General features: G+C 45.8%; 1 protein-coding gene across 1 annotated transcript in view; it reads left to right on the top strand.

Annotated features, from left to right (window-relative positions):
* Positions 1–8,294, top strand: part of PCSK1 (proprotein convertase subtilisin/kexin type 1) — a 246,062-nt gene extending 237,768 nt beyond the window's left edge. The window contains exons 13-14 of the mRNA XM_078675404.1: positions 5,633–5,794; positions 7,907–8,294. Coding sequence (XP_078531530.1) covers positions 5,633–5,794; positions 7,907–8,266 — 522 coding nt within the window. The 3' untranslated portion in view covers positions 8,267–8,294. The remainder of the gene's footprint in view (positions 1–5,632; positions 5,795–7,906) is intronic.
* Positions 8,295–27,774: the final 19,480 nt, after the last annotated feature.

Below are 27,774 nucleotides of genomic sequence, written 5' to 3'. Positions count from 1 at the left end.
TGGCTTGTGTTGGTCCCAGAAGGTTTTCCTACCGAGAATCCCCTGAAAACTTAACATTTAGGTAAAGAAAAATCAATTATTTGATAAATATCTGTGTGGGATCGCTGTGCCGTTACAAATGTCCTACCACCCAGTGTTCCCCTAGTCTCCCTATAAAAATTATACCTCACTTGTGTGGGTGACCAATACAGAGCCAGCCTAAAAATATGTATTAAAAAAATGCTCTTAGAGGTCAAAGTATTATCCCCTCAATCCCTACATTTTTGGCCGTTCCCAGTCTCAGGCCCTTGGCCCACTCACAGAAGTGAAGTATCATTTTACTCTAGAGAACTAGGGCAACGCTGGGAGGTAGACAGTTTATGCTGGCATGGTGATCCTAGACAGAAATGTGAGAAAAATATGATTTTCCAAGCTAAATGTGAGGTTTGCAGGGGATTCTTGGCAGAAAAACATTGGGGAATCCTTGAAAGTAATAATTCCCTGGACTCCCCCATGTGTCTAGTTTTCAAAAATATCTGGGTGTGGTAGGTTTCCCTAGATGGTGGTCGAGCCCGGGACCAAAAACGCAGGTCCCCCCCTTGCAGAACCAGTTCATTTTTGTGATAGATCATTTTGATGTCTCCACAATATATTATGGTCCTTTCCTGCCACGGGTACTTGGTCTACCCAAAAAAGTGAGATGCTATTATATCAGGACACCTGGTGGAACGCTGGATGGTTGGAAATTTGTGTCAGCCCAGTGATCCCACAGCTTTCTCACACGAGAATGTGGGAAAAATTTGATTTTATTAGCTAAATTCAAGGTTTGCAGGGGGTCCTGGGTAGGAAAATATTGAGGGATCCACTCAAGCCACACCTTCCTGGACTTCCCCAGGTGTCTAGAAGAAGAAGCCAAACGGGGATGCGGAGGATTTAACTAACCTCCGTCCTATCTCTCTGCTGGCAGCTCCCGGGAAAATGCTGGAAAAACTAATTCAGCGCCAGCTGAATGCTCATGTCGAATCTAATAACATTCTTCATGAGACTCAGTCCGGGTTCAGACCCGGCTTCAGCACGGAGACGGCGCTGATTGAGGTGGCTGATTCTTTGAGGTGGTCGTTAGATTCAGGAGACTCGGCTATGCTGATGCTCCTGGATCTCTCGGCCGCGTTTGATACGGTGGATCATGCTAGGATGGTCCAACGTTTGGCAGAAATTGGTCTGCAAGATCAGGCACTTGGTTGGATGCAGTCCTATTTGTCAAACCGAACGCAGAGGGTCACTCTAGGTACATGTGCTTCAGAGCGTAAGCCACTGAGATGCGGGGTCCCGCAAGGATCTGCCCTAAGCCCCCTTTTGTTTAATGTTTATCTTGCCCCTCTTTTCTCCCTCATTGCCAACTGGGGAGTCACCGCAATATCTTATGCCGATGACACCCAGTTGGTTTTTCCCTACTCAGAGGTTTCAGAAGCGGCATTTGCAAACTTTAAGGGGTGCCTTCAGGATGTGGCATCCTGGATGAATACTAATAAGCTGAAACTGAATCCGGGAAAAACGGAAGTGATCTTCTTTGGCAAAGGCAGTCACCCTCCAGCTGAGCTCTGGTGGCCGATTGAGATGGGTACCCCACCTCCCCCCTCCCAGTGGGCAAAAAATCTGGGGGTCAAGTGGGATGAAAATCTCTCTTTTGTGCCCCAGATCCATCAGGTCACAGGGTGCTGCCTGAGCAAAATGAGGAATCTTCGCCCAGTCCTGAAACTTTTGCCTGAGTCTTGCCGGAAAATTGTGATCCATGCCACCATCACATCGAGACTGGATTATGGTAACGGCCTGTATAGCGGTCTCCCGAAATACTTGGTCCAAAGGCTGCAGACGGTGCAAAATGCGGCAGCCAGGCTGCTTAAGCATATTCCTTTCAAAGAGCATATTTCCCCCCATCTTCGGGCCCTGCATTGGCTCCCGATTGCCAGTAGAATAAAATTTAAAACTTTTACTCTGGCCTACAGGTCCCTCTATGGCACCTGCCCTAATTATCTGAGAGCCCGTCTGCCCAGATACACACAGACCCGCTCCCTTCGCTCAAATGATCAGGTGCTACTGAGTGTGCCGCGAGTCAAAAGGGCTAGATTGGGCGGCCGGACCTTTTCAGCCAATGTGGCTCGTCTATGGAACTCTCTACCTCCTGAGCTGCGAAAGGCCCAATCAGAACCAAGCTTTAGGAGACAGCTTAAGTCGTGGCTGTTCTCGGTGCCTCTCTAAGCCGCAGACTCCCAGCTAGTTTTCTTGCCATGCCCTCACAGCGCCGGTACGCCTCCTAGCTGAGGCAGCTGTTCGCGCTTTAAAAATACCAGTATTATTATTATTATTAGTTTTCAGAAATGTCTCAGTTTGGTAGGTTTCCCTATATGGCTGCCAAGCCCGGGACCAAAAATGCAGGTGGCCCCCGTGCAAAACCAGGTAATTTTGTGATAGATAATTTTGATGTCTCCACAATATGTTTTGGGCCCTTCCCTGCCGCGGGTAATTGGCCCACCCACACAAGTGAGGTACCCTTTTTATCAGTAGACCCAGGGGAACGCTTTCTGGTAGGAAATTTGTGTCAGCCCGGTGATCTCACAACTTTCCCACTTAGAAATGGGCGAAAAATTAGATTTCTTTAGATAAATTGGAGGTTTGCAAGGGAATCTGGGTAGAAAAACATTGGGCGATCCACGCAAGCCACACCTCCTTGGATGTCCCCGTATCTAGTTTTCAGATATGTCTGAGTTTGGTAGGTTTCCCTGCCGTCGATCCCGGGACCAAAAACGCAAGTGACCCCCTGGCTAAACAGGTTGTTTTGTGCTAGATAATTTTAATGTAGCCACAATACATTTCGGGCCCTTCCCTGTGGCAGGTACTTGGCCCACCCACACAAGTGAGGTATCATTTTACTTGGGAGATCGGAGGGAATAATGGGTGTGAGGATATTTGTGCTGGCACCGTGATTCCAGACAGAAATGTGAGCAAAATGTGATTTTTTAACTACATTTGAGGTTTGCAGGGGATTCTGGGTAGGAAAATGCTGAGGGATCTGTGCAATCCATACCTCTCTGGACTCCCTTGGTGTCTAGTTTTCAGAAATGTCAGGGTTTGGTAGGTTTCGTAGATGGCTGCTGAGCCTGGGATCAAAAACGCAGGTGCCCCCTTGCAAAACCAGGTCATTTTGTGATGGATAATTTTGATGTCTCCACAATATGTGTTGGTCCCTTCCCTGCCGCTGGTACTTAGCCCACCAACACAAGTGAGGTACCATTTTATTAGAAGACCTGGGGGAATGCTAGGTGGTAGGAAAATTGTGTTTTTCTGATTCCTGAAAAACATGGCACAGACATGCAAGGAAAATGTGTGACTATAGTCACATTTTGAGGTTTGCATGCATTGTCGGTAGAACAACGTGTTGGGATCCATGAGAGGCACACCACCCATTCTCCCCTGGGTTTTTACTTTACAAAAATATCTAGGTTTGATGGGTTTTCCTAAGAGATTATCTACACCTTGGTAGAGAAAAACAGAAAAGACAAATATTACTGCCCAACCATCTGCTCCTAAAGTACACACACATACTAGTGGGATGTGGCAAGAGGGTGAGTGAAAGGTTCAAAATGCATATTATATTAACAAGAGATTTCACAAAAATGAAATGCACTGATAATAATCGAATGGTGGAAAACTGGAACCAATGATTACCAGCTCGTGAACTGTAAAGCTGTGGCAAGGCACCAAACTCTTTACAGGCCATTCACATACCTTTCATAAGTAACACACACAAGACCATTCACACCACCAGTCTCAGGCATAGCACATTACAACACTCACATCAAGAGACAATGTAGGAACAATGTACTTCCTGGCAAAGAAAGACAAAAGACAAATATTATTTCACAACCATATATTCCTCAAGTACATACATATACTGGTTGGATTTGGCATGAAGGTAAGTGAATGGTTCAAAATGTATATTTTATTGACCAGAGACTTCACAAAAAATGGAATGAACTGTTAATAACTGAGAGGTGGAAAACCTGAACCAATGACTTGCAGCTTGTGAGTTGTAAAGCCATGGCAAGTCATCAACCTCTTTACAGGCCGTTCACACACCTATCATACATGACACACACAAGACCAATCACACTGCCATTCACGGGCCCAGCATATTACAATACACACATCAACAGACAGTGTCATTCAAGTGCCCATCATTTTCATAATCCCACATGACTGACACAGTTATCACACCGACGGTCAGTTGACGGAGTGTGTGCACGGCCAATAGGCTAGCAGTGTGTGTTTGGTGACCATTAGCAAGTCATTACTCACACACTGCCAGCCAAGTGCCAGTCCACGCACACAAGCCAAGCGCCAGTCCTCGCACTCCGCCAGCCAAGTGCCAGTCCATTCACACTGGCGGCCAAGCACCAGTCCACGCACACCGCTAGTCAAGCCCCAGTCAACACACACTGCCAGCCTTGTCCCGTCCATGCACGCCTCCAGCCAAGCTCCAGTCCATGCACACCGCCATCCAAATGGCAGTCCACAAACACTGCCATCACATTTGTTTTAACAAAAAAGAAAACACAAACCAATTGGTAGTACAAACACAACAGCTGTAACTAAATACATCACTCTAATGCCAACTGTGAAACTGAACTAAAAATATAAAACAATACAGACCAGAAGGTACACTTTTACACTCACAGTTGCTCCTAAAAAAATCTTTTGTGTGTGATCCATTTCAAAACATGTGGGCACACACAGCCCAGGATTAGAAGGATAACCAGAGCAGTGCATACAACTCTCCTTCCGTACTCTTCAGGGCTCGGATGAGCGCAGACAGGCCTGCACTTGGCCAAAGCTTCACCAGGGTGCAGGCTGTGCACGTCCCGGACCGGGATGGTCAAAGCAGCACTTTGAGTGCATTTGTGGCACCTTCCCACTTGCAGGAGCAGTGGTGAGCCCTGGTACAGCAAGTCCCACCAGGGCGAGTGTAGCAGGCAGCACATTAAGGGTCCCATGCCGCGGGGGTTGAGGCAGCGCTTTGAGCACGTTTGTGGTGCCTCCCGCTTGCAGGAGCAGTGGTGAGCCCTGGGACAACGAGTCTCACCAGGCCGAGTGCAGCTGGTGGCAGATTAAAGGTCCTGCACCAAGGGGTCGAGGCAGTGCTTTGAACGCATTTGCGGCCCCTCCCCCTTTCAGGAGCTGTGGTCAGCGAGTCCCACTAGGGCGAGTGAAGCAGGCGGCAGATTAAAGGTCCCAGTTATAGCATGTTTAAAGGAGAACGCACATTCACTTTAGCACTGGTCAGCAGTGGTAAAGTGCTCAGGGTCTTAAAGCCAACAAAAATAATTTGGTGAAAATAGGAGGAGGAAGACAAATGGTTTGGGATGACCCTTCAGAGAGGGGCATTTTCCAACAGTTAGCCAATGTCATAAATGTTATGTTTTCTAATTGAGAGTGACACCGCCCACAAATTTTGCATTGAGTACTTTTATGATCCAAGATAATTTATGAAAGCTGACAAAAATGTGGTACATGTATAGTTTGCAATTTGATTTGTGAATCGGTATTTGTAGTTTGGGGAGGACACATTTCCCTAAATCAATATTTTTTCCAATAGTCTGGAAGAGTGAAGAATGAAGGAAGAATTGTAAACTGGAAATTGATTTTACATGGGACATCTACGCAGCCAGATCATATGAAGCTCCCTCGAGTTTACACCACTTACAATGCAGTCCAGAATGACAGGCGCGGTGTAGAAAGGATGACTGACTTAATAGAGGTATTGTGTTGATCGTTTTTAATATTGATCTTCCTATTATCAAATATTCGAAAGCATGTGCATTAAACACAGCATAAGTGCCTAGAAAGGCTTCATCAACAGATCACATTGATTAATCTGAATGGCAAACCTGAGACCTCAGGTCGCAAGTGTGTACACCAGAAGGGCTAACCATACCTTTCCTCTTACCAAGAAAGATGACATGTGAGCCTGGTAATTTTAACATCTATTATTCAAGTTTATTGAGACAATTAAGTTTATGGTGTGAATTAGATACATATAATTTAAGTTGCACTCATTAGTACTGCATTTAAAAGCAAGAAATACTCAATGTGACAAACAAAATGTTCTTTGATGACTTGTGTGTGTCATTGTATTAAATGCAAATCTCCAAAATAAATAACTTACTGCTATTAATATTGGGTATGATCTGGCAGTTGCTGGCAATGTAGAGTTGCATGATAAAAAATAACTCTATTATTAATACTTAAGGCCTAATTTAGAGATGGTTGGCAATGGGACATCGGCCAAAGTACTGGGGATGAAAGAACCCCACTTTATGTTCCCTTTCTTCATGTAGATTACGAAGAGGAAGGGAGGAAGAGGATGCCCTCAGTGGTGAAGTAGCCTCTGTCCCCGGCACCTAATACGCTATTTGGGTATTATGATACAACCAGATGTTGCCCTATTTTGAATTTAAGTCTGTTACCATTTTCAATAATGCCATCTCTGAGAAAAACTGCCATAGAATGTTTGTATTCTTGCCCAAAACCAAATGAAATTGTCCTAAATATGCTTGAAAAAACCTTGCAGCGTGTAAGGGAAGCGTTCATATATGGTGATTTGAGGATATATTTAAACATTTACTGACATTAGGAATGACGATTACGTTAGGAATGATGGAATTGCATGAAGACATTTATCCTTTGAGGTGGCTCTTGAGATGTTGGCCTGCCGCAAGAGCCCTATACCATTCTCCATGAGTGTGGTAGACATGCTTTTTCTGTCCTACTGGTTAATAGATTGTATTACAGTTAAGATAAAAAAGAGACAATTAATTTGGCTCATTGTACCTTCTTCTACAATGAAACAACCCCTAAACAAACTGCCAGTAGAAAGCAAGTTTCTATTCTTTCAATCAAACCACAAACAACCAACTACAGGAGCTAAAAAGATAATTGGAAATTATTTAAATATCCAAATACTGCATGCATATTTTTTACCCAAAAGCCGAAATTATAAAATAAAGTAATGAGACTAGCCCAAGGGACAATTTGGAAACACTCAATGGAGATGCAATTAAAGAGCTGCGTGTCAGTATGTATTTTTTCCCAGGTGGTATGCACAAAACATACAATATCAATCTCTACAAAGTATAACAGACATTTGTCCAAGCAGGGAAAGGTCACCACTTCCTCAAAACGTAGAAGAGGAGTTTTAGGCATATTGCCATGCTTTACAAAGTCATATTTAAACAAATCCCTACAATTAAGTAGCAGACTAAAATTGTTTCTGGAATTCTGCAAACGATTCCGGTATGCATGAAGTCTGTGCAGAATTGTTCATTTATTTCACTTTCTTTTGTCTTCATTTAGTCAGTAGGATGGATTGCTAACACAGTAGTGTTGCTTCTTCATCTCTGTTGCCTACTTCCGTATTCAGGATGTTTACTTTGTGTTCACTATTGCTTTTATACAGTGGTCGCATTTAATTATTAGTAGCCTAATCAGGACACACATTTATAGAGCAAGAGTTATCATCCCTAGTGGGGATATTTCTAGACCTGACCCAGATTTACTTCATTGTAAGTTAATGCAATCAACAAACTATTTTCTCAGCTAGATTGGTAGGACATTAACTTGGAATGCCTACGTAAACACATCTTGTAAAAAGCTGCTTATTAAATTGTTTGCTAATGTCAGGAATCCATACAGAAAGATTATCAGTCCCAAAACCACTGTTAAATATGTCTTTGTTTAATAACATTTAATGAATTCATCTGTTGAATCAGTTTCACCAAAGCCACCATAAACCAATAATTGCAATCTACAAGTATTTGAAGAGAAATACAATTTCACTTTGTTTTAAACTGAATACCGGTTCCTTTTTTAGGATTTTGCCATGGAGGACACAATGACCGGAAAGCCACCGGCCACAGGGCGCCCACGTAGCATTATCAAGAAGGAGGACAACGAGCAGTCAGACGCTGTACAGGATCTCCTGCAAAATTCTTTAAGAAACAATGTTCCACCGAATACAGTGAACAAGAAGTTATCAAATGTAAACTTGCAGCTCCCTTATGGACATTACACCCAAGCACTTGAAAATGTAAGCAAACAATCAAAGAAAATAGACTCCGCGGACAGTGCGTACAATGACTATGTTGACCTCTTGTATAACGCCAGACCGTACAAAAGTTTGGATGATAGACTGATGGAAGCATTACTTGATATTCTGAAAGAGGGAAATTAAACCTTAAGCTATGATGCTGAGTTGGAAATATTCATGCCCCTATCCTGACCATTTCTTGTTTTGAGGATATTTGATTTATGTGGCTACTTCTTCAGACACAGTAAATGCAGAAGAAGAAATTGTTCACCTATATACCCCTTAGGAATTCATTTCGAGTGGCGACTTAATTCCGATGGGGCTGGTAACAGGTTGCTGGCCTCTTCAGAATAATGAGATCCAATGTAACACCTCAGATCTGTTTACTTTCACCTGATATTTTGGCTACGAGAAAGTCAGAGCCAAAATGAGTAAACACCGGGGGAATCAAACCTGGAATTAAAGACTGCCCCGCTAATTACTCTTTCTTATTTGACCCTCAGTGAAAAGTTTGCAATGTGTTTGAAATTCACCATCCTCGGAGTTTCTAGTATTGGCAACTCCGAGTGTGGAGAAATGGCGGCACATTTCCCGGGCCACTCCTGATGAGGGGCTTCATTCTCTTGATCTTCCTTCCTAAGTGTGCTTAACGGTTATCCACAAGAAATATTTTTAGCTTTCTTTCAATCACTCCCCCAAAACACTTGTTTGTTCCCCCAAAAACATTTGTTTTATTAGGATGGAATTTATTCACAGAACAGGAGTCCAGAATTACTGAAAAGTAGGCCTAAAATGTTCGATTTGTTTTTGATGTATGCTAAGCTAGGCATTGCCCGTAATATCTTAAAGGATGCTACAACAAACCGAAAGGCGTGGTAATACACAGCAATTAAATAACCAACATATCTTGGTAATCAGTAATCACTCAACCTGCAGAAAGTTTCATTTAATATGCGAGATGAGCAGTCAAAGAATCATCTTGCATTTCGTTCACTCTTTTCGAAAATGGGGGATATTTGTTTACAGTATGGTTTATTGAGAAGCACAAAATACAAAAACGAAACTAATAATGTGTAGATTCCTCTGGGAGTGGCCACATGATTTCTCCTCGATTTCCACATAACCATTGAACACATCAAAATATCTGCACAAGCCCGATGAGAAACACACGGATACACAACTTTATTTTGACATCTTAAACAAGCCAGTATGGCTGAGATTGTTGTCAGTAACCAGAAAAGGAATGTTTGCAATGACAAACAGAATATCACAACCTACTTGCACATTTTTCAGACAACATAACATAACAGAATATCTCTTTTTGCAGTTCTAAACTGCAAATTACAAACAGTAGCATTCAGAATGCTAAAACCATTTTGTGGAAATTTGAAAAAGGTGCATGCAAACTTTATTTAAAACGGAGGTAGTTTCTGAGACCATAACCAGATTGAAAAAGAATAGAATTTTTAAAAATGTTGTCTGATTTTTTTCCTTTTCTGTGTGCTGTTGATTTTACTGCAGCACCGTCAGAAAATGTGACTGACCGTACAATCTAGAGATTGACAGCAAGGGGCTGCTGGTCCTTAAGTCGTGGAAGCCCAAGACTAGTGCCTTATCCACTAGATAAACCGTTCTATACAGCTGGGGCAGAAATGCTGCTCTCAGGCGAGTACGCATGCATATCCATCCCCTTTGAATCTAGTGCATCATTTCCCTAAAAGGTCTCAAAACTCAGCAAGGTATAATTGTCCTAGTGTTAGTTACTGATGGTGATTCTGGATTGGGTCAAAATTACTTACTAACTTGTGTTTTCACAAGATGGACCCTTCTAGAGCTGAAATGTTCGGTCTCATTTTGATGCCTAGCAGCAATGTATCCCCTATCACCAATTGGGGCTGTGTTTAAGGAAAATATGTATGCCACAAGGTATTTGTTGCAGATTATGTTTTTGTTTAGTATGTTTGATTTGGTTTGCACCTGCCAGAGTTGCTATTGCAAGATTTTGCATTTCATAACTTTATTAATAGCAATTTAAGAAGAGGTTTGCTACTTAAGTTTCATTTTTGTCTTTGCCAATTTTTCCAGTGATTTGGTTCTCCAAAATATTTTGCTTTGACAAGTGGCACTGTAACTTTTAACACATCAAAACACATAGTTAGGCCGAAAAATGGATCTTCAAAATTATTCTTATCTCTTTCCCTACGATCTACAATGTCATATGAAACAATACAAAGACATTCTGTGGGCTATTATTCTCCCCTTCTTTCTCTTGTAAATTGTGCCACTCACCTGCCTAACACTCAATTAAATATAAAAGTTACTCTTAATAATATTGCTCAAAAAAACAAAAACAGACTGTAGGGAAAACCCTAGGGTTGTTATTTCCCAATGGAATGCATGATCATTTCCAGTGGTTCTTAATTTGTGGTTGGCGTACCACAGGAGAAAAATCATCTAGTTTACAGTGTAAGATGTAAATATATATATTCAATTTATTTCCCCTGTTCCCTCATCTAACCGAAAAAATCCCCTCCTGTATACTCCCACGAAATTTGAAAGTGTTTGGCTCTTACACATCCAAATGCCGCTCTAACTGCATCCTTTTCTAGCTATAAAAATATGTGTTCATATTAGATGCCAGCATCCTTTGCCAGTATTTGTGAAACTTGCGAAGCTATGATGTTGTAGTTCATACCATGCTTGCAAAGGCATTACTCCTGTAAATCCCCTTAGAACACACACATGTAATCACACCTAACCCGAAACTTACAGCTGCAGAAAATCCTCCAGACATGCATATTTTGCACTATTGTTAATCTATATCCAGGCATATATGCCTGCAGATGTGGGTTCTGTGAATCACGATATGCCTTTTGAGGTTGCTGATCAAGTCTTTTAAACGACAAGTCTAGACTATCTGATGAAGCATTCTGGTTTCATCGACTTCTGTTTGTGACTAAAAGTAACCTAATTTGACACATATGTAGTGTTATAAATCACTTGCAAATTTAGAGAACATTTGTAGTTTCTGTTTACAGTTGGGCTGAATTTGTATTGTTCAGATTATGAAAAATTCTTTAACACAAACAATTTATGAATTAAGCTCACTAAATTTACTATGAGAGTGTCTCAAGATGTGCAAGACGCAACTCTTCCTCCACGGGTACCAAAAAGAGACATTTACCCTCCCAGACCATACAATAGCTGTATTAATTATAGAAAGGAGTACTAAGGGATAGCAAATCAGTCTACTCGACACTAAGTCACAGAAAGACTTTAGAAATCTTGCCCATTTGCTGCATAGTCCAATATGGGGCCCTGACAAAATGGATGGCTTGTTTTGATTTGTATTCTGTGAAAACTTCTAGACTGAACAATAAGAATTCCAGAATTAGGCTGTGTTTGAAGTAGTGTTCCACAATATAAAATGTATTGCTAGCTGAAAAAGCTGCCTTTTTGTTTGGTCTTGTGCACAACAGTGCTACTGTCAATTCCTTGTTCCTGTAACCCAAAGTATAGATTTTCCGTTATCTAGGCTAAGCAGCCCGCTTGCCAGTGGAACTGGAAGCTCACAACAGGAGCCAAATCTACATTTATCTCCTCCTAATGTTACTGTTGGATAATTTTCTGCTCCCCTAGGTGCATGGTTAGTCTATCTGCAGATAGACTAACGATTAGTAAATTTGGGGCAGATTTACGTATAATTTACACAGCGCGGTGCAGCAAGGCGAATTGCCGTGCTCCATTGTGTGAATGGGAGAGAGCTGATTAGCACTATATTTACAAAGATGTGGTGCTCTTCAGCTCTCTCCCAGAACTGGCACACTTGTCGCTGCCTAGCGCCAATGCAGGCACCGGGTAATGCAGGCACTGCAAGGGTGCCTGCATTACAGGCAGGATTTTCTATGTGCATGAAGTGGTACCTTACTGCACAAAAACAATCCAGAGAGGCATTTTCCTCTTTTTTATGTGATGCAAAATGCCTCACACATACAAGGAGGAGGTAACAAGAAAAAATAAACATATTTATCCTTGTTAAACTTCTCCATAGTAGGTGTACCGTTTTCACTGAATTCCAGCTTTACAAACCCTATTAAATCAGGAATTGAGTGAAATCCATGGGTGGATGCATGGGAACACCCGATTTAATTATTTAATTGAGTGTAGGGAATGCCCAGCACTAAGAAATGTAAAGCAATGCTGCCCAAGCCTGTGTGTTCCATTACATTTCCTTACAAACACACGCAAGGCTACACATATGCCTTTCATGACCTTGTCAATCCCAATAAAAGTCTTTGTGGTGCCCTGCATTGTCTTTTGCAGGGTGATGCAAAGGCTTAGTAAATCTAGGCATAAGGGACTTTGAGGCCTTTCTATGATGGATTTGCAATTCTAACTACTTAGTCTGTCATACTGCTAGAGATGTAGCCAAATTACAGCTCATCCTCTATGTATTACTCAAGGAGCTACCTTACAGAAATGTTTTATTAAGTATCAAATGCTACCTGAAAGGTAACTGCACATTGTATTGAGAAAGTTATATCTTTTTTTTGCCTGTACCAGCTACAGTTGGAAAAAGTCTAAGCAGTGCTGCGGGCCTGCAGCATCCCTTCGGAGAGGGAGTGGAGGAGTACAAATTCACCCTTTCCATTGAAACCAGTGCTTATGCAAAGATGCCTGGTTTCATAAAGAAACAGGCTTGTTCAGGGGACGTATGTTTCGACTCACCTCTTTGCCTTCATCGGCCTTATGATCAAGCTGAGATTGATTGAGAATAAAAGATACAAGGTACTAGTATTGAGGCGAAGTGATCGTGAACATTGATTTGATTTTAGGACCAGGTTTTGAGAACACGGTGGTCATTGCTCGCTTCTCCTACAACAGTTTAACAGTGAATTAGAAGCAATCTAAAAGAAATCCCACAATCTAGGCTAATTCTTAGGTCATATATCCGTTCTACATCCCATTTGACACTTTCTGTGTGCTCCATTCGACACACTGTTCTAAAAAACCCCAGCATATTTAACATATGGATAGCATCAGTTAAAAGACAATTGTAAGGCACTTCAATCAACCCAGCATTAGTTAGGTGTATGTGTATCACCACCGAAGCAGTACATGCAACCGAACCCATTTGACTTTTGTTCTCTTTTGTCCCAACTGCACTACTGTAGCCAAAGCTTCACTTGCAACCAAGCTTTAACAATACACCTAGGCCTTCCCTTGAATGTTTCCAACCCAGAGGGTGCTGCATAAACGTAAAGTATTTTTCTTGTTGGTCTTGGTGACTATGTGTATTTTGTGAAAATGTTTAAACAACCTCTCCCTTCCCCAATCCCCCCACACAGATTTTATCTGAGAATTGTAAACTATATTTTCTTTACAGGTATTTATATTTTGTCAAGACTTTTATCAGACAGCTTCAACATTTTGAAGGTATAATAAATTATATGAAAGAACCAAACTTTGCCTGAAGAAACGACCATTTCATCCAATAAAATATTTTTACCCAGCATGCTCCAAAAGCAACAGCAACATGTGATGTGATGTGATGTGATGTTATAATTGCATTTGTCTAATGAGCATAATACAGTATGTCAGCAGAGTTCAGAGTGTGTGGTCTTAACATTTGTAAAGGAAGAAATGCATGAAATTTACAGCGTGAACTGAATGTTACAGCCTAGTCTGATGGTCACAGAAATTGATGGAACAGGGAATTACATTTTTAAATGGGAGACACATAATACAACTATTGGTATAATCATGTTCTAAACAATGTTGTCAAGATGTTCAGGAGTGAACATGTTTCTTATCCACAGCTCCTGTATAACACACAGCTCGACTGAGGTTTATTTGGGTAGATTGCACTGATGCAGTGATTTGTTCTGCGTTTCAGATTTTATTTTATTTAATTAATGCGATTTTCTATAGCGCAAACATTACCCGAATGTGTCAGAGTGCTTTACAAAGGAACCCGTTGCGATACATAAGACTTAGGATTACATGAGTTACATAAAAGATACAAACAGGGAAAAAAATTGCAAATGTACAAGTTGTAAAGTAACACAGGGAAGAGATACAAATAGAAAAAATAGCAAGTGTACAAGTTGTAAAGTCACTCAAGGAAGAGATACACATGGATAAACTATAAGAATCACATAGGAATGGTAGGGAGTACAAAAGTCTACTACATATACTAGTGGTTAGAGTTATCTCTATATACATATATATACAAATAGTAGATTTGCTCAGGAGGCCATTTCTACCAGCAATTCGGCTTGGACAAGTATATATCACATATTTACAGAGTGAAAAGAGAAACAAAAATTTAATAATAATTAAAATTAAAATAAAAAGGGGTAGAGAGCGGTATGTGGGGGAGAAGAGTTGGAGGCTGAGATTGGTGTGAGGAGAGAGGGGGGCCTGAGGGGGAGAAAGAGATAAGGCAGTCCAGCGTAAGAGAAATGTCTGAAGGTCAGCAGGATGGAATCCAAGGGACCAAAGGAAAGGATAAGAATCAACAAAATGGCGGACCCGGGTCATGGGCATCGATGGAAACCATCTCAACATGGCAAGATGCACCCAGGGCAAGAGCGTCAACACTAGAGGGTCCCAAAATGGCGGGGCGCACACGAGTTCCAGTCCAAAAGTTACGAGGGCCAAGTCCAAAGAAAACCAGGGAGCCGACCCAACGGAGGAAGAACAAGAGGGGAAAAGGAGCCAGACAGTCAAAAGGAGGAGCATCTTCAGTATTTGCACCTCCTTTCACCACTGCTGCACACACATGATCCCTGTTCTAAATGCTCCCATGCTCCTGTACTGGGCACCACAGTCCACCCGTGTCATTAGCTGGAGGGGTGTTAAAACAAATCCCCAGGTCTCCACCCAGCTTTCATGCTTGACAAAAAGCTTATGTCTATCGTGGCTCTCCCAGGGGGGCGTTAGCTGCTTCGTCATATGTAGGGGTTGAGCACTGTAATTAAAATCCTCTCCCGGTCCTGTAACCTGTCCCGCCCGCCCGCTGTGGCCACGGGCCCCCATCCACACACTGTGGTCGGGCCACACAGGCGGATGGAGGCTTCAGATCTGGCGATCACGGGCTGCACCAGCTGCAGGCGCCCGCCGGGGAAGATGAAAGGGCAGCAGGGGGACCGCTTCTGATGTCGCGACCCCCCGCATTGTTACCTAATAACGTGGGTCCGTTTCCCCGCGGCCCCCCAATTCTACCTCCGTTTCACCTCGGGCGCCATCTTGAGGTGTTATCGCCAGGGGTGGATAGTGCCTATATTATGGCAGAACAGCCGCTGGAAGTATCGGCGGCCCCAGCGGCAGACGCTCCAGATCGTCCGATTTTGGCATTTGGCCCTTACTGATAATTTAGTAGAGCTTGGAGGATATTGTGCGCAGGGTTTGAGGATGTTAGTAAGGAAGCGCTTTTTTGAACGGATTTATGTCGCACTTCTGAGGTTTAAGGAAAGACAAAACTTTCTACGGGCCTCATTAAGAGATTATTGACCTAAGAGTCCTTTTTTTGTAGCAGAAGCTGGTTCGAGAGCTTCAGTGCCTACCTGGTGAAGAAATTGGGGGCAGATTTACAAGCCCCGTGCGACACTTTTGTGCGCCTGTTGCGTCACTTTTGTTACGCAATGGCGGCGTAAAAAATGCAGCAAATGTACAATGTGAAGCATCTAGGGAGATTGTAAAGCCCTGCGTGACATTATACCTGTGTCAGGTATAATGTATGCAGGGTAGTCGTTCCCATTCAGGAAAGCCTTGTAAAAGTGGCGCAGTGAAATCTACAAGATTTCACTGCGTGACATTTAGGACGCAACTGCATCAAAACCTTATGCCTGCTTGAAGCAGTGTAAGGAGTGACGCAGTGTATTGGGAATAGGCAGCGACACGCATTGCTGGAGTTGCACCGTGCTTGCGATGCGTCTCCAGCAATGCGTGACTTTTCCGCCAACAAGTGTGTCAGAATTTCTTCACATACATCCAATGCCATGCATATTTCAGTTATTTAATGTGAAGTACACATGCATTACAACTTGAAAAATTAACACATGTAATGGTGAATGTAAAAGCAAGATCAGATTTGGCATGCTCCATACTAACTTAGTATAACGCTACTATAGGCATAACTCGTATAAGAATAAGTGATCTGTTACTGAACAGGCAGACCTGAAATGAAATTTCAGAGAAGTGATATGCCAATAAACCTACACAAGAAAGAACATGTGGTGCATAAAGACGCTTCAGACACAAAATGGCAGGTTTAAATAATCTTGTAGTGTTGCATGAATTAGGGAGGAGAAAATAGGATAGCCATCAGCGCTGCCTAATTTGCTGTATGGTTACAAAAACATATCCCAAGTTGTAATTGGAACTACTGAATTAAGTAACATTTTAGTCGCAAAAAGCTGTGTATAGATTTGGAGAGAGATTCAACCTTCCTAGGCCTAGCATGCTGTAGATTTTGAATGGACGTTATGATCATTATCAATAGAGGTGTATTAAATACAATGGTAATAATTGTTGTTATGATTGTGGAATCATCATAGAAACATGTTATGCACCATTTGTAGTGCTTATCTGCAATCAAGTGCCAAGACAGTGGGAACTTCTGTTGCAAACACTATTTCCACCTCGATTTTTTCTGGTGGGTCTAAAATGAAAACACATCATAGCACTATGCAATCCAGCAGCGCCCACTCCATTAGAGCAGAGGAGCACCCCCCGCCACCACTAGGAAATAAAACAAGAATATTTATTATCTTTTTAATGTAATCCCCTGGACCTGCCTCCAGGACTCTAACGAGACTTGGGGGCAAGTCCAGGGGATGACAGAGTAGTGGGCACTCCCTTCACTGCGCATGAGGGTTTGGCTGGCCGTTTCAGGCTGGCCAAGCTCTCTCCAGCCCCAGCTACGTTGCTGGAGAGAGCAGACACAGGCTCCCAGTCTGCCTGGGAGTGCAAGTTGCCAGCGTTCAGGCCAATCCTGAAGCTGTTCTCATGTGAGAGCAGCTTCAGGATTGGCCCCTGGGCGGTCTGGGGGCCTGTGCCCAGGGCCAGAAGCATGAAGAGTGCAATGTGGCGGGAGGTAATGGCGGCGGCGTTAAGGTACTTTTATTTTATTTATTTATGTATTTATTTTTGTCTCTGAACCCTCCCCAACTCTCTCCTCTCTCCTCCCCACATCCCTCCCTCCCTCCTCTTGCCAACCACCCCCCCCCCCCACTTTGGCAGTGGACGGGGCTGCTACTGATGCAATCATGTATGTGTAATGCTTTGGTGGATGATAGGACAAGGGTGAGAGGAGATAGCATATGATATAGTAGAAAGGCAGCACCACAACTGTTTTTGATTATAATAATAATAATAAGCTAAAAAACGAAAACATGAGACCTATGCTGTAAAGTTGCCAGGTTCACTGAAACCTGAGGATGTCAAGTTTAACATAAAAAAATGGGTGTCTGAGATATGCAACTGCTTCTGGTTTATTTGATCTGAAGGCAAAACAATGAAAAAACCTGATGATGAAAGAAGAGACAGTGGGATAACCAGGGTTACTTCTAATCTATGGGTTTGGGTCCACTTTACACCCAGGAATAGGACAATATCCAGCATGTTAGGGTTAGATTTCAGTTTGTGACCGGCCGCATATGTACACGTTTGTAGGCATTCACAAACGTACTAGGCAAACCAAGTCTTGTTCCTCGCACTTCCCACCCCTTGCAGGGGATGTACTACTGCAGATTTCTCCACGCTCACAGCAGAGAGTTGTACAGAAGTAAAACCAGCTTCTTTTGGAAATTCCAGTATGATGCAGTTGACGACATTTATACATGTAAACATGACTCTGCAGCAGAAAAGGCCTTTAGGAATTTACCCTGAAAAATGTAATTAATAATTTAAATCGGGAGTGATTTTCATTGAAATGCATTCATCATTTTGATTTTTTTTCTCAAAATAGCTTGTTCCATGATCTTCGTGACAATCAGAGTTTGATTAGCACCTGAAGTCCTTTAACATTTCCTCAAATGTTCCTTTTCATGGAAAAAGATCTCAATTATTTCTCTACTAAAGGTGATTGTAGAATATGGACTAAGGGCCATATGTATCAAGTCAAATTGGATTCGCAAACGCCGAAATTCGCAGAATTTCGGCATTTGCGAATGCAATTTGGACTAATGGTATGCATCAAGCAAATCTGCTTGAAAAATAAGGAATCGCAAAATAGCGATTCCTTAAATGCAATGTAAGAAGCCAAAAAAATTAGCAAATTGGCCTTAAGGAATTGCAAATTACCACCAACTTCTAGTTGGTGGTAAGTTGCGAATTTCTTTCAAAATGCATATTTTTACAATTTTCTAAGTGCCATGTGACGCACATACATGCCCTTAGGGCATGTATGTGCGCCACATGTGCACCCATGCCGATTTCAGGGGTGCAACAGGGTGTCCTTTGGACACCCCTGCACCCTTGAAAATATTCACAATTTGAGATTAGCAAATTGCGAATCGCAAATTTCCCCTTCATTCCTATGGGCCTCCTGACCCATAGAAATGAATGGGAAATCATTCCTTAATTGCGATTAGCAAATTGCTAATCGCAATTAAGGAATCATAAGAAATCGCTAAAAAGAAGCTGATTTCTACATACATAACTTTTTGCGATTTCTAAATAGCGATTCCTTAAAAATCGCTATTTAGGAATCGCAAAACGTAATGTTGATACATATGGCCCTAAGTCACAAGGCTGGTGCAGCATGTAACAAGTAGCACAGCAGTTTTGAAAAGCATATGGCAGTGGCCAGCGACGGGCCCTCAAAGTCAAATGCATAGTCATTCAGCTCCAGCTGAAGCTGTTGGTTTTGGCACCAAAAATTCTAAGTGGAAAAATCTAGGGTGCTTCACTTGATTGATGGATTTTTTTTACCTCGCTCCAGCCCAAGATTTATCTTCAGACTTATGTGTCATTGATAGTTTGCCTGAAAGATTGCTCTGTCTGCTGAACCGATGATCAGCTCATTCTACCAGAGTTGGGGGGATTGTTTGTTTCTGCCAAGGCTACTGCGGCTGGCTCTGCCAGCTGAAACCTTACACAATGGCTCCTTGGACTTGGGGTCATCAGTGTAAGTACGCCAGACCATTCGCCCTATTTAGAGTGGAAGGTCGAATGTACTGTTTTTCTCTGGAAGATCACCAGGTAAAGCTTGGTGGTACAAAAGAGAAATAAAGGCAAATAACCCCTTCTCATGGATAAACAAGCATTTACAAAAGTTAGAGCTATTGGCATTGTAAATGACAAAATTGTTATTTATGTGTTGGTTTTCAAAACAGATAAATAAATGGCATTTTAATTTACAATGCCAATAGCTTAATCTCTTGCAAATGCGAGACCTCTTTCATTTGCACCTACAAACAGACAGAGCCACACACACACAGAGCCACACACACACACACACACAGAGCCATACAGAGACACACAGAGACACACACAGAGCCACACACACACACACACAGAGCCACACACACACACACAGTGCCACACACACATACAGCACCACACACAGCGCCACACACACACACACACACAGCGCCACACACACACAGCCCCACACACACACACAGTGCCACACACACAAAGAGTGCCACACACACAGAGCACCACACACACACAGAGTGCCACACACACACACAGAGCGCTACACACTCAGTGCGCCACACACACACAGCGCCACACACACAGAGCGCCACACACACACAGAGCCACACACACATACACAGACCAACACACACATACACAGAGCCACACACACATACACAGAGCCACACAAACATACACAGATTCCCAGAGCATAATTCCAAGAGCCAGCAAAGGCTCGAAGCATAGGAACGAGGGTACACAGTATTCCCTTTTCATGGCTGCCTTCCCCTCCTTCCACCTGCCCCCTCCGTCCTCTCGGCAGCATGTTCTGCTCTCTGAATCAATGATCAGTTGAGATTTCCAAAGCTGGTCAGTCAGCATTCGGGCAGTCATTCCCCAGTTTAGGCTGATCACCTACTTACCTACTCATTGCCCGAGTTGTCTAACCTCGTTCCCACAGCTGCCCCGCCTCTGCATATCTACTGAATAACACAGCAGCACTGCACACTCCCAAACAGCTGCGCTAACACCCCATGGGTCGCCAGAAATGTACAGTAGCTGCTTAAGAGGCATCTGCAATTACATTCCCTGGGTGTGTAACAGTCTTTAATGACATTTCCACAATCGAAAAGAATCTAGAATTATGCGGTTAGGCTTCCTTATAACCTTTGTGTTAGAAAGGCGACCCTGGGGGAGGCAGAAGATGTCTGACTGACCACCCCTAGGTCCACCTCTCCGTTAAGAAGTAGCCGAGCGTTACTGAGAGGCCTCCTGGGTGAGGGCCCTCTCCTAGGATCGCACAGCAGAGTAACCACACACCACAAATGGACACCACACCAGAGGTCGAGTTCGTAAGCTTTATCAGGAAGTAAAGGCCGCTGGTTCCCAGCGATATGTACAAGTAGACCGAGGGGTCTGTAAAGTCTTGAAAAAGGGGGGTCAGGAGAGCGGGACAGTCTCGGTTAGGGTGTATGAAGGGATACCCTGCGCACAGCTCTCAATCCTCGAGCCGGGGGTTCCGAGAGGTTGAGCCGCGGCAGCGCCAGCAGGCTCCCAAGATGGTTTGGCAAAAGGTGGGCCGCGGCAGCGCCAGCAGGCTCCCGAAATGGTTCGGCAAAAGGTGGGCCGCGGCAGCGCCAGCGCCAGCAGGCTCTCAAGATGGTTCGGCAAAAGTTGGGCCGCGGCAGCGCCAGCAGGCTCCCAAGATGGTTCGGCAAAAGGTGGGCCGCGGCAGAGCCAGCAGGCTCTCAAGATGGTTCGGCAAAGGTGGGCCGCGGCAGCGCCAGCAGGCTCCCAAGATGGTTCGGCAAAAGGTGGGCTGCGGCAGCGCCAGCAGGCTCTCAAGATGGTTCAGCAAAGGTGGGCCGCGGCAGCGCCAGCAGGCTCTCAAGGTCTCTTCAGGTTACAGGCAATGAGTTCTTCTGGTGTCGGCCGTGACAGCGTCAGCAGGGCTTTCCAGTCCAGGATACAACTGACGTCCTAATCCAGGGCTGGCCCAGATATAGGACTGGAGTCCTTTGATGTCCGGACCCTCGCGCCTGGGGGTCAGAGGGGCCGGGATGATGGTGTCCAGACACCCAGCAGGGGGGTGGAGCCAGCGCCCAGGGAGGCCGGAGGGCGATCGAAACCAGGCGTCCGGGGACGGCTGGAGGGCCATCGAAACACCCTTTCCTCCGGGATCTGTCGAGTGGCCACTCGACCACCTGGGTGGATCTTGGTGCCTCGATGTCTGGGCGGTGCTGAGGCCTGGGCCGGGACCGAGGCCACGTGGTCGTGGCGTGGTGGGCCCAAGATGGAGTCGGGCGCAGCCTCGTGCTTCGATCGTGAGGGGCCCACGCTGGAGCCAGGTCGGTAGTGGGGGTCCGGGATGGTGGCCGGACCAGCAATGTTGGGGCGTGCAGTGTCGGGCAAAAGGGCTGCCCGATGCTGGGTGGAGGGCCGATGTCGTCCTGGACCCACCATGCGGGAGGGGTAGGACCACGCCATGAGGACGGGTCCAACACGCGTCCCCCCCAGCTGAAGGCAGGGGAGAGTCACCCATCTTCTTGGGGATTCTCCTCGCCGAGGCGGAAGAATCTGGAGAGGCCGTCAGCATTGGCGTGGTTGTTGCCGGGGCGATGCTCCACAGTGAAGTCCATCCCTTGCAGGGAGATGGACCATCGCAACAATTTTGGGTACTCACCCCGCATCTGCATCAACCACCGCAGGGGCTGGTGGTCGGTCTGGACCCGGAAGTGGGTGCCGAAGAGGTAGGGCCGGAGCTTCTTTAGGGCCCTCACGACGGCGAAGGCTTCCCTCTCGATGGTGCTCCATCGTTGTTCTCTGGCCAGCAGCCGCCGGCTGATGAAGGCAACGGGAAGGTCGACTCCCTCAGGGTTTACTTGGGATAGGACCGCCCCAATGCCGTGCTCCGAGGCGTCGGTTTGGACCACAAACTCTCGGCTGTAGTCGGGGGCCTGGAGCACCGGGGCGGTGCACATGGCAGTTTTTAGAGTCTCGAAGGCTGCTTGGCACTCTGGGGTCCAGCACACCTTCTGGGGTAGCTTCTTGGAGGTCAGTTCTGTGAGGGGCCCCACAATGCTTCCATAGTCTTTGATGAAGCGCCGGTAGTATCCTGTGAGCCCCAGGAAGGCTCGGACGGCTGTTTGGGTGATTGGGGGCTCCCAGGCCTGGATGGCGTCAATCTTTGGCTGGAGGGGAGCCACCCGGCCGCTTCCCACCTGGTGTCCCAGATACGTCACGGACCCTTGGCCGATCTGGCACTTGCTGGCCTTTATGGTTGGGCCGACAGGACCTCCCGGAGGTGGGTCAGGTGGGCATCCCAGCGGAGGCTGTACACTGCAATGTCGTCTAGGTAGGCGGCACTGAACTCTTCTAGCCCGGCCAGCACTCTATTCACGAGTCTCTGGAAGGTGGCCGGGGCGTTTTTCATGCCGAAGGGCATCACCTTGAAGTGGTAGTGGCCATCAGGGGTCGAGAAGGCTGATCGCTCTTGCGCCCCAGGGGTGAGGCCGATCTGCCAATATCCGGCCATGAGATCGAAGGTGCTGAGATACTTCGTGGCCCCCAGGCGATCGATCAATTCATCCGCCCGGGGGATGGGATGGGCGTCGGTCCTGGTGACGGCATTCAGCCCCCGGTAGTCAACACAGAACCGGAGCTCCGGGGGCGTGCCAGGGGCGGCGGCTTTAGGGACCAGTACAACTGGGCTGGCCCACGGACTGTTGGAGGGTTCGACTACCCCCAGCGCTAGCATCTTGGCCACCTCGGACTGGATGCAGGCCCGAACTCGATCGGGCACTCGGAAAGCTCGGTGTCTTACAGGCGGGCTGTCTCCGGTGTCTACATCGTGGACACACCACCGGGTGACTCCAGGGGTGAGGGAAAACAGATCTGCGAACTGCCCCAGCAGCTGCCGGCAGTCATGGTGCTGCTCCGGGGTCAGGGTGGAGGAGAGCATGACCCCTTCGATGGAGCCGTCCTCAGTGGTGCTCATGAGATCTGGCAGCGGTTCGGAGTCGTCTTCAGCTCCTTCATCGGTCGCTAACAGCAGGCTTAGTTCAGTGCGGGCAAAGTGCGGCTTGAGCCGGTTAGCGTGTAGAACCCGGAGGGACTCTTGTGCTCCACCACTCTGAAGGGCCCCGTCCACTTGTCTTGGAGGGCACAAGGTTCAACCGGGGACATGACCCAGACCTGCTGGCCCGGTTCGAATTCGATGGACGAGGCGTTCTGGTCATACCAGCATTTCATCTCCTCCTGACTGGCTTCAAGGTTGGCTTCGGCAAGTTCCCGGAACTTCCGAGTCTGGTTGCGGAGGGTCAGGAGGTACTGGTAGACATCTGGTGGAGCACCTCGGGCAGTCGTCTCCCAGCCTTCTTTGACCAGGCTGAGGGGGCCCCGGACCGGGTGCCCATACAATAGTTCGAAGGGGCTGAACCCCAGGGACTTCTGGGGTACTTCGCGGTACGCAAACAGGAGGCAAGGCAGCAGAACATCCCATTTGCGTCGTAGGGGCTCCTCGAGGCCCTTGATCATTCCCTTCAGTGTTCGGTTAAACCGCTCCACAAGTCCATTTCCTTGGGGGTGATACGGGGTGGTGAACTTATATGTGACCCCGCACTGTTGCCACAGGGATCGCATATACTTGGAAATAAAGTTTGTGCCCCGATCACTCACGACTTCTCGGGGGAAGCCGACTCTGGAGAAGATCCCCATTAGGGCTCGGCCTACTACTGGGGCCGTGATGGTTCGGAGGGGGATGGCTTCCGGATATCGGGTGGCATGGTCCACCAGCACGAGGATGAAGCGGTGTCCTTGAGGGGTGCGGGGGTCCAGGGGCCCCACGATGTCTATCCCCACTCGCTCGAAGGGGATGGTGACCACGGGAAACGGCTGGAGCGGGGCTTTGACTTTCCCCCCGCTCTTCCCGCTGGCTTGACAGGTCGGGCAGGATCTGCAGTGATTGTGCACATCGTTGCGCATTCTTGGCCAGTAGAAATGAGTCACCAGGCGGCTGTAAGTTTTGTCCTGCCCCAGGTGCCCGGCGAGGGGCACATCATGTGCTAAGTTCAAGAGGAAGTCTCGGAATCGGAGGGGGACGACCAGCACCCGGCTGGCCCCGAGTTCGGCAATCCTCTGTTCACTGTAGAGAAGGTCGTTGTCCCAATAGACCCAGTGGGACCCCGCAGGGCCTCCAGCGGCTTGAGTGGCGGCTTGTCGTCGAATTCCCTCGAGGGAGGGACAGGTGCTCTGTTCTTGTCGGAATTGTTCGCGGGTGGGGCCACCTTCTTGGCGCCATTGAGCTAGTTCTGGAAGGTGGCCGAGCTCGGTGATTTCCTCATGGCTGGGCCCCGGGGGGGCCGGGTTCAGGGTCGGTATCCTCAGGGACGGTGGGCGGTGGAGGTGCGGGCCACTCCAGCTCCTCGATCGGGGCTTCCTCCGTGGGGGGGAGGCCCGGGCGGACATGGAGCGGGTGGTCGCACAAACCCACTCGGGAAGGCCTAGCATCCCCAGATGCTCTCTCCGCTCTACGCCGGCCCAGATGTGGAAAATGAAATTTTGCCTGACCAAGATGCCCCCTACGTGTACCCTATGTTACATGTATGTGCATGTCACCCATGCATATTTCTCTCAGTGGCCTGAATCACAAGGCCTCTGCAATCACGTCCTGCATTAAGGTGCCTGCCATCAAGTTTCCCAAACGTTAAGCTAACATGAAGGTCCATGTATTTGCATTGTGCACTTTTAAATAAATATCGTAATGAACCCTTTTTGTGGTTCAGTCTGAGCCACTTTCTGAATTAGGGTTTTCATGACTCCTGACACACTGAAAGCTGCAGTTACGTATCTCTGACCTCACATACTTCTAGCTCAGCCGAAAGAGACCCAGCAAGGGTTGCCAAGATAGTATTATGAATAACAGTTATCTGCCTGCTGTACAGAGTCACATTCCTGCCCAGTGAGGAAGGTAAACAGAACCCGTCCGCGGAAGATAGGGCCTAGCCTCTCTGTCTCCATTGAAGTAAATCACAGTGCTTGCATCCATAGAAAGCTCACAGCCCCCACGCAATGAACGAAGAAATATATGCTTTTTCTGATTCTTAGCGATGAGCAACCTTTGCTTCAGATAATACATCCCCTGACTTAAGATATCAGTTAGTACCAGACGTGCTGGTCGCCTTGACACTAAAGATCTCTCTACTAGACTGAAAGTCAGCTCTCCTCCCAGTTACACGTCAATTGCACGTCATGCTCAAATTGCGTGCACAAGGAGGGAAAAGTTCCAGCCTGCCATGTAACCCCTCCTCTATGTAGCCACCCACCTATCACCCACCTGTGACTCATCAAGTGTACACCCTCATGCACGCCCACATGCTCTTATCTCTTTCTTTCATGCTCTGCCTGGAGCGCTCCTCCCTATGTACAAGGAAAAATGTATATATGTGTTGTTCTCTGTAAATAATGTTAGAAGACCCTTCCTGAACCTTAGAGGTGATGGAACAGATTCTCCCTTAACTCGAGTTATTGGAATAAAGCCCTTTTAACTTGGACACCACGGACTCTCTGCCTCTCATTTGATACATGCTAATTGTTAATGCCTAGAAATTATGCCAGGGTAATATTTTATTTACCACATTAATTTGGCGCCCGAATAGGAACATATCCCTTCCCCACGCGCCGGAGTTGTAGGTCCAGCTTTACCCTCTTCTACAGCCGTGACGGACTTTAAAGTGTACACGCCATCGGGATTTCCCGCTACTCCCTCAGGCCCAGGAGGAGGACGGACTGTGACCAGGCATCCATACGAGGCGGTGAGGATTGCGGATCGTCTCAACCAGAGCCCAACTTGTGAGAGAGCAAGGTCCGAGGTTTCCAGAGGTCCACCCGTTCCGAGGCGCATGCGTAGACGTATACGTAGATGCGTAGAAGTCCGAGGCCTTCAAGTTTCAAGTTTTGCTTCCCGGTGAGTACCACTGTGGGGAATGCATAAAGTTTCAAGACGAGTTCATTTTATATGAACACGGTCAAGACGGGTCCACGGTAAAACATGGGGACGGTAAAGACGGGTTCACGTTATTCGTGAAAACGGTAAAGACGAGTTCGTTCACACGAGCACGGTAAAGACGGGTCCACGGTAAACGTGGGCACGGTAAAGACGTGTCTCATTTTTGGGACCGGTATGGTTGTACTGTATTCCAGTGCATATAGTTAACTGTTTTCAAGTACATGTTTTATTCCATGTATTAGGTTAGACTGTATCTGTTTTAGTGTTTTAATGTTGTAGTATGAATGATTGTTGATTGTTTCAGTCTATTCTATGTGTATTGTGTTTCCATTGTGTTGGTTTCAACATGCCACTGTTTTCAAAATTGCGTCAGATAGGGACCAGAAAAGGTATACTAGAAGAGTCAGTTAACATCCCGCCTAGAGACACACCTGGTCATTATATGTATAATAAGCATGGATTAGACGCCATCTTGTTTTTAGATTTATGGGTAGACTATACAAAGGACCTGGAGGAAAAGTATAGATGGCCTATCTCAGGAACTTGGGATTCAGAATGCATTATGAGAGTAGAGGAAGCGCTATGGAAAAAGAAATCAAGACCCTCTCAGAAAGATGCCATTGAATTGTGGCGCAAAGAGTCACACAGGAGAACAGAGAAAGAATTCAATAAAGCAGAGAGAACTAAACAAGCAGAGGAAAAAGCCAAAGAAAAAGAACTACGGGAGGAGGGGGAACGGGTCAAAACAGAACAGACTGATAGAGAAAGAAACGCCGTAGTTACTGGTATTTATCCCGTCCTGGCTGAAGAACTAGCTAGAGTGACCACCTCAGACAGACCCAGTAGGTCGCGAACGCCACCACCCGTACCATTTAGAGTATGTAGAAAGAAGCCGACAGCATCAGAGGCTTTTTATTTCCTCCTATCTAGAAGAGTCCCCATATATATAAGTTTACTGTGGAGTTCCTTGTAAATAGCTCCTTGTAAATATGGTTTATGAAGAGCATGTCATTATTATAACTTGTTGAGTTTCTTGTGAATATGGCTTGTGAATAGCGCCATGTGGTTATGGTTTGTGCAGAGCATGTTATCATTACGTTAGGCAGGAGAGAGCTGGATCTCTTTCAAGTGCTTGGAGAAAAGGTTTTGAAGATGTGCGTACGTGTTATGTGATAACGTGGAGAGATGAGTTCATGACTTTCCCATGTACTGCAGTCATTGGGGAAAGATTGTGCTTCAGCTGCCAAAGAGTTAATATCTTGTATTGAGAAGGCAGTATTTGTTTTAACATGCTGTTTAACATGCATGGTTATGTGAGCTGACACTAAAAGTCAGTGAGTGTTTTAGACGAATGATGGTTTGATTTAACTTTTTTCATTGGTTGCTGGGTCTGCCTATGTGCTTTGTCAGTTTGCTGACTGAAATGGTAACGTCTTGCATGGAGAGTAAAGAAGTGTTCATTTAACATTCTATTTCAAATGCGTCCGTGTATTTGTGT

Source organism: Lissotriton helveticus, chromosome 2_1, assembly GCF_964261635.1.
Source record: "Lissotriton helveticus chromosome 2_1, aLisHel1.1, whole genome shotgun sequence".
NCBI lineage: Eukaryota > Metazoa > Chordata > Amphibia > Caudata > Salamandridae > Lissotriton > Lissotriton helveticus.
The sequence above is the reverse complement of the archived record's forward strand: the minus strand, read 5'-3'. Positions and strand labels throughout refer to the sequence as shown.